Raw genomic sequence first — 18,914 nt, 5'->3', positions numbered from 1 at the left:
GAATATTCATTGGAAGGACTGATGCTGAAGCTGAAACTCCAGTATGTTGGCCACCAGATGCGAAGAGCTGACTCATTGGCAAAGACCCTGATGCTGGGAAAGATTGAAGGCAGGAGGAGAAGGGGATGTCAGAGGATGAGATGGTTGGATGGCATCACCGGCTCAATGGACATGAGTTTGAGCAAGCTCCATGAGTTGGTGATGGACAGGGAGGCCTGGTGTGCTGCAGTCCATGGGGTCACAAAGAGTCGGACATGAGTGAGTGACTGAACTGAACTGATACACTAGACTATGTTTAATTTTTTTTGATGACTCAATATGGTAAAATGTTCTTAAACTCCAAAATAACCTAAAAATTCAAAGTTATGTGACAAAACTTCACTGTGGTAAAGCATTGTAAAATTCACATTAATTACCCAAAATAGGATGATTCTCCAAAACAAAAACAAACAGAAGTGAATAGGAAGAAAAAAAGTGGATTTCGATTTAGGACAGGCAACGTAAGACTAGCTAGGGTTATCCTAGGCCTTGAGCTGTCAGAAACTACATTAATCGTTTGTTTAAGTCTTTGTAGGCCAAGTCAAAAAGAAAGCTCAAGAGTAGCCATGTTCAGTGCTAAGTTGATTCAGTCATGTGTCTCTTTGACCCTATTGACTGTAGCCTGCCAGGCTTCTCTCTCCATGGGATTTTCCAGGCAAGAATACTGGAATGTGTTGCCATTTCCTTCTCTAGGTAGCCTGGTTAGATCGTTCTAAAGTGACAATATCTCATCAGTGGTTTAGAGCATGGTGATACAGAGGCTATGACTCCTGGCTTCCACTGCAGTTGGTGCCAGTTTGATCCCTGGTGGGGATGGGTTTCCATTTCCTTCTCCATGCAGACTGGTTAGTTTGTTCTAAAGAGAGAGTGTCTCTATGCAATGGTTTAGAGCAAGGACTCTGGATCTAAACTTCTTAGGTCAGAATGCCCTTTACCATTTATTAATAAGATGATATTGGATACATTATTTTAAGCTCTGAGCAACTCAATCAGTTCAGTTCAGTTGCTCAGTTGTGTCCGACTCTTTGCGACCCCATGGATTACAGCGTGTGAGGCCTCCTTGTCTGTCACCAACCTCCGGAGCTTATTTAAACTCATGTCCATTGAGTTGGTGATGCCATCCAACCATCTCATCCTCTGTCATCCCCTTCTCCTCCTGCCCTCAATCTTTCCCAGCATCAGGGTCTTTGCCAATGAGTCAGCTCTTCGCATCAGGTGGCCAACATACTGGAGTTTCAGCTTCAGCATCAGTCCTTCCAATGAATATTCAGGACTGATCTCCTTTAGGATGGACTGGTTGGATCTCCTTGCAGTCCAAGGGACTCTCAAGAGTCTTCTCCAACACCACAGTTCAAAAGATCAATTCTTAGGCGCTCAGCTTTCTTTATAGTCCAACTCTCACATCCATACACGACTCCTGGAAAAACCAAAGCTTTGACTAGACAGATGGACCTTTGTTGGCAAAGCAATGTCTCTGCTTTTTAATATGCTGTCTAGGTTGGTCATAACTTTTCTTCCAAGGAGCAAGTGTCTTTTAATTTCATGGCTGCAGTCACCATCTGCAGTGATTTTGGAGCCCCCCAAAATAAAGTCTGTCACTGTTTCCATTGTTTCCCCATGTATTTGCCATGAAGTGATGGGACCAGATGCCATGATCTTAGTTTTCTGAATGTTGAGCTTTAAGCCAACTTTTTCACTCTCCTCTTTCACTTTCATCAAGAGGCTCTTTAGTTCTTCTTAGCTTTGTGCCATAAGTGTGGTGTCATCTGCATTTCTGAGGTTATTTATATTTCTGCTGGCAATCAATACATATGGCTAAAATAGCAATAATAATAGTTCACAGGTGTGTTAGGAAGATTAAAGGTGTTAACATCTAGAAAGCACTAGGAAATGTGTACACCAAAAAAAAAAAAAAAAAAATAGCAATTAGAAAAAAAGTAAATAGAAGTAATTGGAGATGTTTGTGTGTTACCTGCACCCAAGGTTGCACTGTTTTGCGGGCCCCACTCTCTTTTACCTTCCTGGGCCCTCTCCTCCATAAAACCAACAAAAACAGTAACATTATTAAAATTACATAAAGTATTAGAACGTTTAGTAGAACGGTTTCATCGTTCTAGTTATATGGTATATTAGAACGTTTTCATCGACCTAAAAGTTCATTTTTAATTCTGATTTTAGATGAAATTAAAATACATTCGTGAGCCTCTAAAAATACTGTGGGCTGTACGCTCCATGTCTGCTCTAGCGTAATGGATGTAGGCCCTTCATGCATCTGAAGATGAAACTTAAAACACATATTCAAGTAGGAAATAATAATAATCCACACATACATACACATACACCCACTTAATCCTCAAAGTGTCCTAGAAATATGAGAGCGAATAAACGGGTGGTGCAAGGAAAGTGTCTTGGGGACTAGTTATGAGGGAAAGTGCCTTTTCAGAACAGGTTTTGAGAGGAGAAAAAAAAAAAAATTAACAGAGGGTGATGTCTTGTTTCTCCGTCTTCAAACAACTCCGTTCTACGCTTCAATAAGTGAAAGTGAAGTCGCTCAGTCATGTCTGACTTTCTGCGACCCCATGGACGGTAGCCTACCAGGCTCCGCGGTCCATGGTATTTTCCAGGCAAGAATATTGGAGTGGGCTGCCATTTCCTTCTCCAGGAATTCTTCCCAACCCAGGGATCGAACCCGAGTCTCCTGCATTGCAGACAGACGCATTACCGTCTGAGCCACTAGGGAAGCCCATCAATAAGTGAATGCCCCCTTAAACTGTTAGGGTCTCTCATTTCCACTGGCAGATGCAAGAGAGGCTGGGGGTAGGCTGCACCTGCGCACCAGTAGGGGGTGGTCATGAGAAACCTCGCGGGGCGAGAGTGGTGGCCGGAAGCCTACAACTTCCTGGCGACTTCGTAGGGGAGCCGAAGGTGATGTACACGTAACGTTGGGCTCCAGGAAAAACAGTGGAGCATGAGGTGGGTTGGGAAGACCCAGTGAGGGAGACTGTGCGGCGGGCCGTGGCTATGGGAGGCGGGACAGACAGAGGTGGGGCATGGAATGCCCACGCTCTTTTGTATACAAGGCCACACCAGAAGGAGGTGCTAATTTTCAGGACTTGACACTTAGTTGAAACTCAAGGCGCTTTTCCAGTTTTGTGTGACTGGTAGTATCATCCCGGGTGGCGCAGTGGTAAAGAATTCACCTGCAATGCAGGTAGACCCGGGTTAGATCCCTGGGTTGGGATCCCAGGAGAAACGGGATGGCTGCCGTTGGGTTGCAAAGAGTCGGACACAACTGAAGGGGGGGTTTCACTTTTTTTTTTTTTCCTCCCAAGTATGATCCCCGGACGCATTAGCATCACTTTGATAATTTAGAAATGCAAATTATTGGCCCCTACTCCAAATCTAGTCAATCTAGTGAAACTGAGGTGGGGCCTAGCAATCTGCTTTTCAAAGTCCTTCAAGTAGTGCACACTTAACTCAGAGTGCTTCAAAGTAATGTCTTCCCGTTAATTCAGGTGTTGAAGGTGACTTACCATTTGTCAGCTTAGATAAACTAAGTTGTTTACCTTTGATATTGTTACCAAAGCCAAAACAGTTCTTACGCCTTACCCACTCAAAACTTAATGGTAGAAAAATGAATAAATTGTTTGTATAGAAAAGGGTTATCTAAGGAGAAGGATTTGAATTAATAAAAGGTGAATTCCAGTTATCCACAGGTTTTATTAAATGTGGAATCTCACAGATGTTTTGCCATTCTCTCCTTTAGACTTCCCCCACCTAAGTGAGTAGATGGTAAATAATAAATTTCCAGTAATTAGGCTTATGATAGAAATAAATTCTGTCTTCATGATTTAAACAAAATGACAAAGCTAAAACACCTTGTTTAGGCTCTTCCACCTAGGTAATGGTCTCCTTCTCCTTTGCAGGTAAATCAATGTGCAATAAATCAGGATGGGTAGGATTTTAATGGGATATACACAATAATCAATTACTTCAGACAGATCAGACATCATACTTCATAACTTCTATGGCCAGATTTTCATTTTCTGTTACTGTTTGCATTCATTTCTTCTCTGTACTCTTATCTCACCCCTGATTGAAGAAACAAAAATGCTTTATATGTTAGGTGCCATTTTACCATCAGCATTAATATTTGCTATACAAAAAAGAGGGTTCTGTTTACATATGCTTCTATAATGTGCTATGAGGAATCTCTACTCCAATGTTACCTACACTTTATTAGCATTAATAGATAAGTCATTATTAGCATTAATAGATAATGACTCAAAACATAGGGCTTCCCGGGTGGCTCTGCAGTAAAGAATCTGCCTGTCAGTGCAGGAGAAGCAGGAGATACATGTTCGATCCCTGGGTTGGGAAGATCCTCTGGAGGAGGAAATGGCAACCCACTCCATTATTCTTGCTGGAAGTGTTTGGAGAGCAGTTGGTATAAGTCAAGGGGAAGACTGCTGAAGTTGCTTATCTGAATAAAGTACAAAAAATAGTCTTCTATGAGACAATTTCTGGATTCATAGTTGATTTAAACATGCAAAAGTATGTGACAGAACAGACATAAGAAGCAAATAGTTGTAGAACTCGAGTTATAGTCAGTGATAGATGAAGTGAAGTGAAAGTTGCTCAGTTGTGTCCAAGTCTTTGAGACCCCATTCTCTAGGCCAGAATACTGCAGTTGGTAGCCTTTCGCTTCTTCCCAACTTAGGGATCGAACCCAAGTCTCCTGAATTGTGGGTGGATTCTTTACCAACTGAGCCACAAAGGAAGCCCAAGTATATAGGAGTGGGTAGCCTATCCCTTCTCCAGGGGATCTTCCTGACCCAGGAATTGAACTGGGGTCTCCTGCATGGCAGGTCGTCTTTACCAACTGAGTTATCAATTCAAAATTGTAAAAATATAGTTTTTCTTGTGACTATGTGCAGAATTAGCCTTATTTGAAGAGATATGGCCTTTTCCCTTTGCTGAAACGTGATCTGTAGGCTTTTGGAATGTATTGCTTCTTATGTCTGTGCTGGATAAAAGATAAGAATATCTTTGTGTACCATGAGGCCTTGAGCTACACTGGGTAGTCTAATAGAATCATTTTGTTGGGTTCTTTGGGTCATGCCATATCTATACTAGATCCAGAGGGAGTGGGTAAAGATCCAGTCTGGACACCAAGGCTTGATTGCGTTTCCCTAGTTAGCAATACATATTGTGTTTCACACATCATTGCAGGAAGGTATTGTTAACAGTTGGTGACTCTGCTGGAGGAGTACTACTGGAAGCTCTCAGTTTGGAACGCCCTTAGACTCTGATCCATGTGTCTCTTCCCTTTGCTGATTTTGCTTTGTGTCCTTTTGCTATAATGAACCCTAATCTTGTGTATAATAACTTTCAGTGAGTTCTGTGAGTCCTTCTAATAAATTATATCATCTGAGGGTAGTTTTGGTGAGAACTCTGAACCCTGCAGTTGGTGTCAGATGGACCATCCCTTAGCTTTGCCACTATATTACAGTGGTATTAATATTACTTATCACTAAAAAATTGGGATAGTTTTTTTTTTACCTTAATTTAATGAGTTTGGTAGTTCTCATGTGAATCTAAGTCTATTCGCCTGCAAATTTCCAAAGAGTGATAAACACTTGTTCAGGCTTTGGTGAAAGATAAAGGGATATGAAAGCAGTTAACTGTAAGCATTCTTGACAGTCTTACAAAACTGAGAACTCCTTTAAGTCAAGGACAACCTTATTTCTCTTTGTATCTCCAGTACCCATGTCAGTGACCAGCCTGCTGCTGCTGCTGCTGCTAAATCGCTTCAGTCGTGTCCGACTCTGTGCAACCCCATAGACGGCAGCCCACCAGGCTTCCCCATCCCTGGGATTCTCCAGGCAAGAACACTGGAGTGGGTTGCCATTTCCTTCTCCAATGCATGAAAGTGAAAAGTGAAAGTGAAGTCGCTCAGTCGTGTCTGACTCCTAGCGACTCCATGGACTGCAGCCTACCAGGCTCCTCCATCCATGGGATTTTCTAGGCAAGAGTATTGGAGTGGGGTGCCATCGCCTTCTCCGGTGACTAGCCTAGAGACATTCAATGACTATCTCTTAAATAAATTGATATATAAATAAATAACTTGTACAATTTATGAGAGTATTTTGACATACATCAAAATCTCCTTATAAACCTTCATAACTTAATTCTTCTTTAGTTTCTTCTTTTACCAAGCCTCTGCTAACCCTTAATTTGTTACCTTATATTTTTTTGAACATTGTATTTTCTTTCAATCAGTCATCAGTCTTCACTCCTATATTTTAAATAAATTTTTAACTTCTTAAACTTCTCATCAATTTTAAATTTCATTAATTTTTTTCTTAAGTGTTATTTTCTTCTCTTTTCAAATGCCAAAGTATTTCCTGGGATTATAATTTTTTATTATATTTATTTTCTTTAATTTCTTTTGTTTCAAAAAGATCAAACCTATCATGCATTCCAAAACAATCATGCATCAGAGATTTGCTTTACTGGTTGTAGTTGGGGATTTCTCAGCTGGATTAATTCATTCAATATTTTTTTAAAGTATCGACTACTATCTGAGATAATGTTTTATTTAACATAAAAGGCTACTATTTTGTCCTTTACAACCTCAGAAAAAGGAACTATCAGAACATCATGTGGGAGTTTTATTGACTTTGTAGAAAGTGGTCTATTATAGTCTATGTTGCTGGAATTCCTAAAAATCTACCAAGTGGAAAGGTATTAAGTTTGGGTGATTTTAGAGCTTATTTCTATGTAATCTTTAAAGCACAGATACTTTTTACATTCAAGATTTAAAGCATAAAAAGAATCATGTGGTGGTTTTAAAATACTTACACAAATTCTTACCTCAAAAGATGGATCCTAATTCCCCTTCTGAATAAATGCCAGATTTAAGTGACTTGCTTCTAATGAATAGAAAGTAGCAGAAGTGTCAGTGTGTCAAAATTAGGTCACAGAGGCATTTCTGCCATTCTCTCTGTCTCTGATTTCTCTTTCTATGGGATAACAGCTACTGTGCTTTGAAGCAGTCTCTTCCATCCTCTGTAGTAACTGAGTTCTAGCCAGCAGACACTTGTCTGGGGAATCCTCCAGCTACAGTCAAGCTTTCAGTTGACTGCGGTGTTTGCTTACTTCTTGACTTCAAACTCCCCAGAGACCCTGAGTCATAACTACCCAACTAAGTCATTTAAGTGAAGGACAGGAAAGCCTGGCATGCTGCAGTCCATGAGGTTGCAAAAAGTTGGACACAACTGAGTGACTGAACAACAAGAAAGTCATTTCTGGAGTCCTGATCTCAGAAATTGAATGAGATAATAAATATTCATTTGACTTAGGCTGCTCAGTTTGGAGATAATTTATTATACAGCAGTAAGTAATAAAAGAGAACCCCCACAATGAAGTTTATGAAGCTACCATAACTTTAAGGACAAAATCTGATGAAGGCAAACCCAAAAGAGAAAAATCATAGAATGATTTTATGTATGAATAGTAGAGGATTTTAAATATCCATGTAAAATATTAAAATTTATCCAGGCACTATTTAAGATAAAGATACAACATGACCAAATAAGGGACTTCCCTGGTGGTCCAGTGGTTAAGAGTCCGCTTGCCACTGTGGGAAAGGCGGGTTGCATCCTTGGTCCAGGAAGATCCCACATGCCGAGATGCAACTAAGCCCATGTGCCGCAACTACTGAAGCCCGTGAGCCTAGACCCTATACTCTGCAACAACAGAAGCCACTGAGATGAAAAGCCAACCTGCCACAATGAAGAATGGTCTCCACTTGCTGCAACTAGAGAAAGCCTTTGAGCAGCAAGAAAAACCCAGCACAGCCAAAAGAAAAAAAGAAAAGAAATGACCAAATAAGATTTGGCCTAGAACTAGAAATATGGATTAACATTAGAATATCTATGTGTACTTTGTTGCAACAGGCTTAAGGAGAAAAAGCACATTATTTCATCAGATGCCAAAAATCCATAAATCACTCCTAATAACTCATAATAGAATTAAAAGGAAATTACATCAATACAATAAAGACTACTCACACACATATGTATTATTAGAAATCACAAACTACCAAAGCTAGTTCCATGAAAAGGAGGAAGAAATGGTGACATCAGCTGGCATGTCTAATATGGGATAGTTTGTGATTTTAGCTAACACAATAATGTGATAAAAGATAAATTGTTATTGGAAAGGATATCAAACATTTTTTCGGTGCTAATGAGTATTATATGAAGTGAAAGTCAAGATAATCCATCAGATATTAACATTAACAGAAGTTAGTAATTAGCAAGATACAAAATGCTTGTAAATAATCAATCACCCCCTTCCACTCCCCCATTAGAATTTCAAACAGTGCTTTTTGATCTGATGCCATATGTCCACCCAGAAAATCAGCATTAAATTTGTAAGAATGCATAGGGTTTAGTTTAGTGTCACACAGTAACCCTTTTTTGTTATATCATTTCACTATATTTTATGAGTAATCCATCAATTCTAAAAAATTATGGGCCCTGATCATTTAAATCTCATATCTGCATCATTTTCTGTTTGTCCTGCCACTATGGTTAGATGCATGCCAATTTTATTACCAAATCCAGATCTCTTAAACTCATTTTTACATCCCTCTTTCTGCATTTTGGATAATTCCTTGAGATCTGGTTTGCTATTCATGAAAATTCTTTAATTGGGTCCAATTTACTATTAAGCTCATCCAGTAAGCTTTTAATTTTATTCTCTCTATATAGAAAACAAATAGAAGTTCTAGAAATATTTATTTGCTTCAAAACTATGTGATCATTTTTTGTATTCTCTTAATCCTTCACATATTTCAGGTTTCGTTTGGAAATTTATTAGTCACTTGAAGTCTGTATCTGTTAATGTGTGTTTTGGTTTCCATTGTCTGTTCTTGGTCATGGTGTCTTTTGCTAATTTTGGTTGTGAAGCTGCTCTTTCATTTTCTTGGCTATATTATTTGTGGGATTTAAGGCCTAAAATGAAGCTTACCGTTTCAGAGAGGATTTGTATTTGCTTTTACCGGGTGCCCAAGGGGCACCAAAACAGTTTGGGATATTTCTAAATTAAATTATCAGCCTAGGTGTTTTGAATCCCTATTTTATTCTGTTCACGCTGAAACAAAAAAGTGTGAAGCCTGGCTTGTATTCCAAATTCTCAGCAGTGGAGTTTACTTGCTCAGCACCAAGTTTCAGGACAGATTCTTTGCCCTCCATTATCTACTGTGAATGAATGTGTGTATTTCTAGTTCTTTTTGGTCTGGTGTCTCAGCTTCACTGGGAAAGTTCTTATCATGCTCCTCGCCATGGCCAGGCTTCACATAACACCCTAAAAAACAAAGCTCAGGTTTGGGTAAAAATCAGCAGAGGTGCTTGGGGTTTTCACATGGGCCAAGCCCCTCGGACTGAATGCTCCTTACTTTTATACTGGCTCTTCATTGCTTCATCCTCAGCCCACACTCATCTACCAGGCAATTTTCTTGGTTACCTCTACTGATTCTTTTCCTCCTGACCACTCCCTCCTAGTCACCTCCCCCCCTCCGAGTCCCAGCGTCTTCAGATTTTTCTTCTTGGCAAAATGTTATTTCCCAGAAGGGAAAGCGCTTATTTCTATCCTACCTAGTTCACATTCTACCAGGAAGGGTTTTCCTTTCCTTTCTACTTCCTCTCCGCCCTTGATGCTTGGGGACACCCGGGAAAGCAGAAGGAGTGCTCAAAAGGGGGCCTGAGCCGAGTAGACAGACTCCTTTACCGATGGGGAGAATGATAACCGGACATCTGAGACCCAGAATACTTTAAAGCTGAATGCTGCCCCCAGAGGACTACAAATTAAATAGGACTTTCTGGGAAAGAAAGTATAGCAGCTGACAGGATTTGAAGGCTTCCTTTTTCTTTTCCTCTGTGCCTTTAGGATAGAGCGTTGGCTCCTCCTCACCACAGAAACTGCACCAATTACAAAGCAAGGAAACCAGAAAAAACCTTTGGAACATTTTTGTGAAAATTCATTGTCTTCAGTATTCCCCCCTCCCCGAAATGTATGTATATGTGGTTTAAAAATGGAAAAAAAAGGGGGGGGGGGGCGGGAGAATAAAAATGGGTGGAAAAGCTCTGAGCAGAATGAAGTTGATAAGAGCATGCTCTTTCGTATTCTTGGTAAGGGTTCATCGCCAAATTCCGGATCACCGTCAGGATCAACTTTAAGACCTACGTACGGAAAAGAAAGCTGTACCTTAAACGGCATTTTCAGAGCAAATTGATAAATGGTTTCGTAGTATCATGGTTCTATGTAACTACTTGCCTGTAGTGGGCATGCAATGAATGGCATGTATTGTCTAGCTTGCCCATAGTAATTCTTACGCAGATGCAATAGAACCTTAAAGAATGCTAGTGAAAATTTAAATTTGGTAGAAATCGGAATATAGCCTTTGTAATGAAAGGATTACAACTCATTTGCTGAAAACATGCGTGGCTCTTAAAAGAGCCTTTGGGGTTAGGTGCAAAGACGCTTACTTGGCAAGTTTACTTGGAGCTGGTGTACTTGGTGACAGCCTTGGTGCCCTCGGACACGGCGTGTTTGGCCAACTCCCCGGGCAACAGCAGGCGCACGGCCGTCTGGATCTCCCTAGATGTGATGGTCGAGCGCTTGTTGTAATGCGCCAGACGCGACGCCTCGCCCGCGATACGCTCGAAGATGTCGTTGACGAAGGAGTTCATAATGCCCATGGCCTTAGACGAGATGCCAGTGTCCGGGTGGACCTGCTTCAGCACCTTGTACACGTACACGGAGTAGCTCTCCTTGCGGCTGCGCTTACGCTTTTTGCCATCTTTCTTCTGCGCCTTGGTCACCGCCTTCTTCGAGCCTTTCTTTGGGGCTGGAGCTGACTTGGTGGGTTCAGGCATCTTACCGATAAAAATTCTAACAGTTACACTGACAGCTGAGAAAATAGTTGCCTCCAGTGAGGCCACATTTATTTATAGACGCGGTATTCAAATGAGGTTCGTAAGATCTCGCTCAGGATTGGATTAATTTTATTGTGGCGTCATAAACACGAATGTAAATGATTCTAACAGGTCTACCTTTTCATTGGCTGCTTTGTTACTTTGCTTTGACCCAATCACAGGGCCTAGTGTAGGCTACCCATAGCTAGTATAAATAGCCTGTTCAGGAACCTGCATTGTGTATTTCACAGCTACCAGATGCAAGTAATTGAGAACATTCCAGTTTTGGGTTTGTAACTAAAGGCAACTTCTCTGTTCCCTTGTGTAACGCTGAGAATTGGCTCGGATCCCGCACATAGTGGCCGTCTTAATGTCCTTTTGGGGCTGGTGAGTAAGCTCGGTAAGAGCATTATCCTGCGCCTCGGGGCAGGTAACCGATGGACAGCTAATTACCCATCGTAGCCACCGCTCCAGCATGTGGGCTGGGTCACCCTGTTATAAAGTTCACCATCCCTTATCTTTGTCTCCTACCATTAGCCCTGAGTATTAGAAAATCCATAGTGGTTAAGATACTGATGTTCCAATACATCCTCGTTAAAGAAAATGCAAATAACCCATTCAATGACTAACCATCTAAATTTCACATTTGGGGTTTACAAAACACTATATAGAACGTAGCGCCTGTTAAATCTGCAGTATTAGTTATCTCAAACTATACTCGGTTTTATTCTGCCATTTGAGGCCGAGTTGGGAGTTTACGTCAAACCAGCCCACTGTTCTGTGAGCCTTGTACAGGTTTAAACCAAGTTAGGCACAAGCCGATTTACCCGTCTAACTCCACGGTTCGCTAGTACTACCCTCACGCTTTACAGAAACTCTGCTGTTAAGACCCACCTCCCACCCCAGCGAGGCCCGCCTTCCCCTTGCTGCCTCTTCCGCCCGACCACGCCCCCTTAAGTGTGCAACAGCTCTTTTCCCGAGATCTTTGGGTGGCTCTGAAAAGAGCCTTTGGGTTGTGTCGAGCTTCGAAGCCGGAGGCCAAAGGAACTTCCTATTTCTTCTTGGCCGCCGCCTTCTTTGGCTTGGCTGCCTTGGGTTTGGCGGTCTTTGGTTTAGCCGCCTTGGGTTTCACCGCTTTGGCCTTCGCTGGACTCTTGGGCGCCTTCTTCGGCTTGGCTGCTTTCGCTTTTTTCGGACTCTTTGCTTTTTTGGCTCCTGCAGCCGCAGCAGGCTTCTTCGCCTTCTTTGGGGTCTTCTTGGCGCTCTTCTTAGGGGTTGCCGCCCCAGTGGCCTTTTTCGGCTTCTTAGCTGCTCCTGCGGGCTTCTTGGGCTTGGCCGCACCCGCTTTCTTGGTTTTGGGCTTGGCTTCCCCAGTGGCCGCCTTCTTGTTGAGCTTGAAAGAGCCTGAAGCCCCAGTGCCCTTGGTCTGCACTAGGGTGCCCTTGCTCACCAAGCTCTTGAGACCCAGCTTGATGCGGCTGTTGTTCTTCTCCACATCATAGCCAGCAGCAGCCAATGCCTTCTTGAGCGCAGCTAGAGACACGCCGCTGCGCTCCTTGGAGGCAGCGACAGCCTTGGTGATGAGCTCGGACACCGGGGGACCAGAAGCCTTGCGCTTCGCAGCACCTGCGGTCTTGCGGGCCTTCTTTTTCACAGGCGTCTTCTCGGCGGGGGCCGGTGCAGCGGGCGCGGCGGGCGCAGTCTCGGACATGTTGAAGGCGGGCGTGGGTAGAGCAATTCGAGCCGGAAGCAGAGGTACTGGCCGGGACTCGGGCCGCGCCGCTGCGCCCGCCCGTTTATATAGGGCGGAGCTGCGCCGTGATTGGTGCGCTGTCCAGCCCGCCTCGCTGGCAGCCGCAGAGTGTCCTCTCGGATCCTGAGTTGTGTTTGTTACACCTCAAAAAATGCCAAAAATATCAAAATTCTCTGCATCGAATTGCCCGATTTTTCTCAGAAAGTGATCCCCGAAGCCTCGGGCTTTACGCAGGTCTCAAATTATGAGGAAAGCACAAAACCTTATGCCAAAAACCTGCAATATTTCCCGCCGTGCTCGTCAAATTTCGACTCAGAGAAACAAAACTTTCTATTTTCTTAGTAAATTATACACTGATCTTTAACTGTGGAGTTTTCTGACCTCTCAAATATGATTCTCCAAGTGCTTAGGTTCTTATGTGTCCAAAAACCATGTCACTGGCATTAAGATTTTTATTATAAATCTGCGCTTAAGTGAGGGAAGTAACACAGGCTCCTCGGAGAGTCCTGCCTATTGAGCCGAGGGCATTTGAGTTCATCAAACTGGTTTAGTTTAATGCTAAACAAATTATTGCACAAGTGACGTTAAATTTTGGACCCCTGGGACATCAACCTATGCAGCCATGGTTTTATTTGTGTCTGCCGCGTCTGGATTTTTAAATAATTCCTTAGGATAATTCTCTTCCTTTCTGCTCCCAAGGGTTGGGGGCGGGGCTGTTGCTTCTCTTCCTCCGGACAACTGCTCCAGGACTTTAGATACCTTGAATTCAGGATATTTGTGAAGGAAAGGGAATCCAAAACATAGTCAGGGTACACAGATGGAAAAGGATTAATTTTCAAATAACACACAGATGTTGTCCATAAAGTCACTGGAAGTGGCAGTGCACTTGGACGATATGTCTGCAGTCCTGCTGGATTCTTTTGGCATGTGCTTCAGAATCAAATAGTAATATACTCTTAGGATTGAAATTCAGGCATTGATTATAAGGGGAACTAAATGGAAAGTATAGATAGTAACATATCTGTTCCCATTACTAGAGAAACTCAGACCTGTTATCACTGTGTAGCTGATGAGTGACTAGTCCACACAGCAAAAATGGCTTCATTCATGAAGATTAAGGCTCTTCTGCTTCCCAGCACTCCATAAAAAAGAAAATAAGTTACATGTAGGATTGAATGGTCTTGGAGGAGGGCATGCAACCCATTCTAGTATCCTTGCCTGGAGAATCCCATGGACAAAGAAGCCTGGCAGGCTACAGTCCACAGGGTTGCAGAGAGTTGGACACGACTGAAGCGACTTACCATGCAAGCAGAATTGAATGACAAGTTCAGATTTCCAGCTCAGACACAGAGCTTTGAGGAATCATCCAAGTTAAGTCTTTGTCCCCTGAAGACATTCTTGCAAGGTCTTCAAAAAAGTGGTTTTGTTTAGGTAGTACATGTTGGCAATCCCTAAAGCAGTACATGTTGGCAATGAAAAACTCAACTAAAGGAATTATTCCTGGAAACTGGTCTGTATGGAATTGTCTTCAAAATCTGCGGGTCATGTACTTGAAAGACATGAAATATTGTCCAGTGTTATAAGGTGATATGATATAATTCTGTGGGTGTGGCTGGTTGCAACATAGCATTAGACATCAAATTAATTTTTAGTTCCATTGCCCCCAATTTCCTCCACACACAACAGATTCTACCACTGTAATAAGAGGATACAGATAATTGATACATTAATGAAATATCTCAGAACAGTCTAATTTTTTAATGCTGAATCTGATATAAAAGACATATAAATTATCGATATTTTGAATGACTTACCATATAAAAATTTTCAATGTAATTTGTGCATGCTAGTGGAAAATAAATTTATGATTTCTTATATAATTGAAATAAAATGGAATGAATAAGGTTCTAAAATAGATCAATTGATGGTTACTACAGAAACTGATTCTATGGACATTTTAACTCAGAACAGTGGGGTTATACTCATTTTCAATGACAAACAAAACCACTCCCCTAAATAGTTGAAATCAGCAAAACAGACTAAAATTAAAATTCTCTCAAATGCCTGACTTTATTATATGTATCCCTAACTAAATCAGACTTTGAGGCACTTAAATCCTTCATATTCTGTGATCTTTTAAGTCACCTGTGCTCATGTCCTATGGTGCAGTTTGTTTTCTAAAAAACATAAAACTATTTGACAGAATTAAGGAAGACATCAAGGATCTGCCACTATCACATCAAACGTTTATTTGAAATAAAAGTAACACCAAAATGTTCCATTTTCCAATTGATCTATCAGTTAAATCAGAATTACATAGGGTGTTGGTATGAGTGTGTGTGTGTGTGTGTTGTAAATGTGTTTTAAATATAGATTATAGAGTCTTGCCCCAGATAATTCTGAATTCTCCTGAGAAGACGCCTGTTAAGAAGTGCATCCAGGATTCCAGCTTACAGCTATCTGACTTCAAAGCATTTGCTCTCAACACACGTGTTTTTCAGGCCACAGGTCTGAATAATCATTAAAGGTTGTGAAATCAAATCAAGTTATCAAGTTTGTAGCACAAGGTCAAAATGTTTCCCTTTAATGAACTAGAATAGAATACAAAATATCAGAGCCCAGGGCATGCAGTTTCAGTTGTCTACACAGCTTTTTTTTTTTTTTTCCTGCACTTCAAGGCATGCAGGTTTTTATCTTCCTGACCAAGGATCAAACCATCACCCCTGCAGGGGAAGCACACAGTCAGCCACTGGACTACCAAGGAAGTGCCATCTACACAGCTTTTTGACTGTGTTCTGGGTGCCCCCATGTAAAATGTATTTCCTACAGTACAAGTTACATGGTTGGATTTGGAGAAGTCTTCCTGAAGCAATTTCTTGAAACTTTATAGCCATTAAATATTCTCGTGTATTAATCTCTGACGAACTAAAAAAAGTAACTTCCTATTATTGGCTTTTTAAAGTCTCTAAGAAACGCCGAGTCATAAAAAATGGGAGCACTCTACACATTTCCATTTTGAACAAGACAGTGTGCTAAGAGGAACTTTGTGATTTGTAGAAAAGCTGAAAGGAAAGGGAGGCTTATACTTGGTTCCTTTACTCCAAAATTCTGGGCTCTAATCAAACGCTTGATTCTGGACTTTCCTCCATCAGTAGGTTACCATGATTGTATTATTGAAGACAGGGTTTGGGGAAGAGGTGCTTTTTTTGGATAAACAAATTTTCCCTTCTCCAGCTTCCTCACAGGAGTGTTGTTGTATTTGCACAACCAAGATAACGCTGTGAAGACCACCTGTAAATCATTGTCTGATGAAGAAGACTCCCCTTTGTGGACTCTTAAGAGTCACACTATCTTGGCTTTTGGTACAGAGCTTTTCTGGAAAACTTTTCTTAAAATGGGCTATATATTATTTTATAAATTGTTATTCTTTTTATTTAATTCAACAAATAAAACGGGAGAGGGCATACCCAAGTTTGTAGCATTGTTTGGAACTGTAAAATATTGGAATGAATGTTAATATTCACATAAAAAAGTGAATAAATTAGGACACATATGCACAGTTGGGTAATATGCACCTACAAAAACGAATAACGACAATCTCCATGAGCTATTAAGGAATGAATTCAAGGATAGATGGTTAAGTGAAAAGTCAAATGCAAGAGTATCCATAGTATGATTCCCTCTGTAAGGGAATGATGAAGACATAAGAAAATACATGTTTTGTTCATTTGTGCAAAAGATATACAGGAAGGATAAACCAAAAATGAAAGAGAATTGTTATCTCTGGGGTGAGGATTAGAAGGGAATGGGGAAAAGGGAGGAATGGGAGCAGAGTCATAGTGATGAAGAGGCAGTGAGTTTTCTGAGTATGTCTTTTTGTATAACTCTGACTCTTACAACTATAGTAATATTTCATATACTAGCAAAACAATCACATTATTAAAAGTAATAGGAATGGGGGAACTCAGAATGGAATACAAGCACTAACAAATGAACCAAAATGTATTAAATTAAAAACACTAAACGGATTTGGAAGGATTAAAATTAACTTAAGTAACTATAGAAAACAGAATCTTGATTGGATACTACAAGGATAAGACAAAAGTAGGTAGAATAAAGGTTGCAATGCAATAGTGTTAGTGCAGAGATCAGACCAGTCGCTCAGTCGTGTCCAACTCATCTAGTCAAGGCTATGGTTTTTCCTGTGGTCATGTATGGATGTGAGAGTTGGACTGTGAAGAAGGCTGAGCGCCGAAGAATTGATGCTTTTGAACTGTGGTGTTGGAGAAGACTCTTCAGAGTCCCTTGGACTGCAAGGAGATCCAACCAGTCCATTCTGAAGGAGATCAGCCCTGGGATTTCTCTGGAAGGAATGATGCTAAAGCTGAAACTCCAGTACTTTGGCCACCTCATGCGAAGAGTTGACTCATTGGAAAAGACCCTGATGCTGGGAGGGATTGGGGGCAAGAGGAGAAGGGGACGACAGAGGATGAGATGGCTGGATGGCATCACTGACTCGATGGACGTGAGTCTGGGTGAACTCCAGAAGTTGGTGATGGACAGGGAGGCCTGGCGTGCTGCGATTCATGGGGTTGCAAAGAGCGCAGAGATAGGGATTAGCAATTCTGAAACTACTATGTGTCTACTAGAATTGAATAAAGAAGTAAATACAATGTAGAAAGAGAGATCCAGTGTTCTCACTAGTGGAAAAAGACATATTTGGCTAAAATGACATTTGTACTAGATTAAGATCAGGTATTAATATAAAGTTATATTTAAAAATACATCTACAGTTTTATAGATACAGAAACCTAGAAGAATGTGTATGTGCATGGGTTAACATACACATATACTTCCTTGCTCTGTCAGTGGAGAGGACCTAAAAGCAGTTATAGCCTAGTAGGAATTATCACACTTGGCACACGATCTTTGGTTTTTAAGCATCATTCTTCAATTAAAGAACCCAGGAGCCCCTCGAGAAGGGATTGGCTCCAAGACTGGAGTATGAAAAGTACAGAGTGGACTAGGGATATTTTGTGGTGCCAGAAAATAGGAAGTTGCTTAAAATAAAATGAAAATTTGTTGAAAAATGTGGCAAGCCAGTCTAAAGCTGGTACGATTTGAGCAATAAAATACAGATGGATAATATTGGATTTTAACTCACAGATTAAAATATATATCCATAGATAACATACATACATAAGGAAAACAGATAACTTTTCCTTGTTGCAGTTAAGTTAAAATCAAGAGGTGGAAGCTAAAGTTGAATGAAATTTGAAGAAATCAGGATTTGTAGTCTCAAAGTATCCTCCCCAATATGTCTCTCTAGTTGAGAAACCTGTATGCCACCTTAATTGAGTAAGGTAAATCTCACAAATAGACACATCAACATCATGAACTCCTTGCATTGAGAAGGATACTTCATCATTTTTGTGATATTTCCTGGCAAAATGCAGGATGAGAAAAGCAGACAAATTCGAACCAAGGAATGTTTTAAGAAATAACTGATCAGGGCTTCCTTGGTGGTCAAGAGGCTGAATTTACCTGCCAGTTCAGGGGATATGGGTTCAATCCCTGATCCTGGAAGAACCCACAGGCCACTGGGCAACTAAGCTTGTGCACCACAACTACTGAGCCCAAGCACCTAGAGCCCCTGATCAACAAGAGAAGCCACCAACAATGAGAAGCCCACCTGCAACAATGAACACCCAATTTAGACAGTAAACAAAACAAAACAAAAACCAGAAAAACAAAATAATGATCATCAATACTCCAAAAATGTGAAGCGCATAAAAGGAAAGGACAGACTAAGGAATTATAGACTGGAAGAGACTAAGGACAAACATTAAATTCAATGTGAGATCCTGAATAAGACCCTAGAACAGAACAAGAACTTGGTGGAAAAAAATCTGTGAAATTTGAATATAGTCTAAAGTTTAGTTAGCAATATTGCACCAATGTCCATTTCCTATTCTCCAAAACTGTACAATGGTTATGTAAGACATTAACATCAGGGGAAGCCAGTTGAGGGATATAAGGGAACTTAAAAAAAAAAAAAAACTATTCTTGCAACTTTCTTGTAAATCTAAAATTAGTTCAAAATAAAAAGTTTCCTAAGAAAAGATTTCTGTATCTCA

The 18,914-nt window shown here is 41.0% G+C and overlaps 2 protein-coding genes across 3 annotated transcripts; both read right to left on the bottom strand.

The window, feature by feature from the left end:
- Positions 1-3,988: 3,988 nt before the first annotated feature.
- Positions 3,989-11,909, bottom strand: LOC129645591 (histone H2B type 1-M). 2 transcript variants are annotated; one of them, XM_055570893.1, is made up of 2 exons: positions 10,596-11,907; positions 3,989-4,131 (listed from the first exon to the last, which is right to left on the bottom strand). In XM_055570893.1, the coding sequence occupies exon 1, from the start codon at positions 10,983-10,985 to the stop codon at positions 10,605-10,607; it is 381 nt and encodes a 126-aa protein (XP_055426868.1). In that variant the 5' UTR covers positions 10,986-11,907; the 3' UTR covers positions 3,989-4,131; positions 10,596-10,604. The 2 variants fall into 2 exon arrangements, with proteins under 2 accessions (XP_055426868.1, XP_055426869.1); XM_055570894.1 differs by lacking the exon at positions 3,989-4,131 and adding an exon at positions 7,409-10,289 and having other exon boundaries at positions 10,596-11,909.
- A 105-nt stretch (positions 11,910-12,014) lies between these two features.
- Positions 12,015-12,790, bottom strand: H1-4 (H1.4 linker histone, cluster member). The gene has a single exon (XM_055570858.1). The coding sequence runs from the start codon at positions 12,733-12,735 to the stop codon at positions 12,076-12,078; it is 660 nt and encodes a 219-aa protein (XP_055426833.1). The 5' UTR covers positions 12,736-12,790; the 3' UTR covers positions 12,015-12,075.
- Positions 12,791-18,914: the final 6,124 nt, after the last annotated feature.

This window comes from Bubalus kerabau, chromosome 3, assembly GCF_029407905.1.
Source record: "Bubalus kerabau isolate K-KA32 ecotype Philippines breed swamp buffalo chromosome 3, PCC_UOA_SB_1v2, whole genome shotgun sequence".
NCBI classification, from domain to species: Eukaryota; Metazoa; Chordata; class Mammalia; order Artiodactyla; family Bovidae; genus Bubalus; species Bubalus kerabau.
The sequence above is the reverse complement of the archived record's forward strand: the minus strand, read 5'-3'. Positions and strand labels throughout refer to the sequence as shown.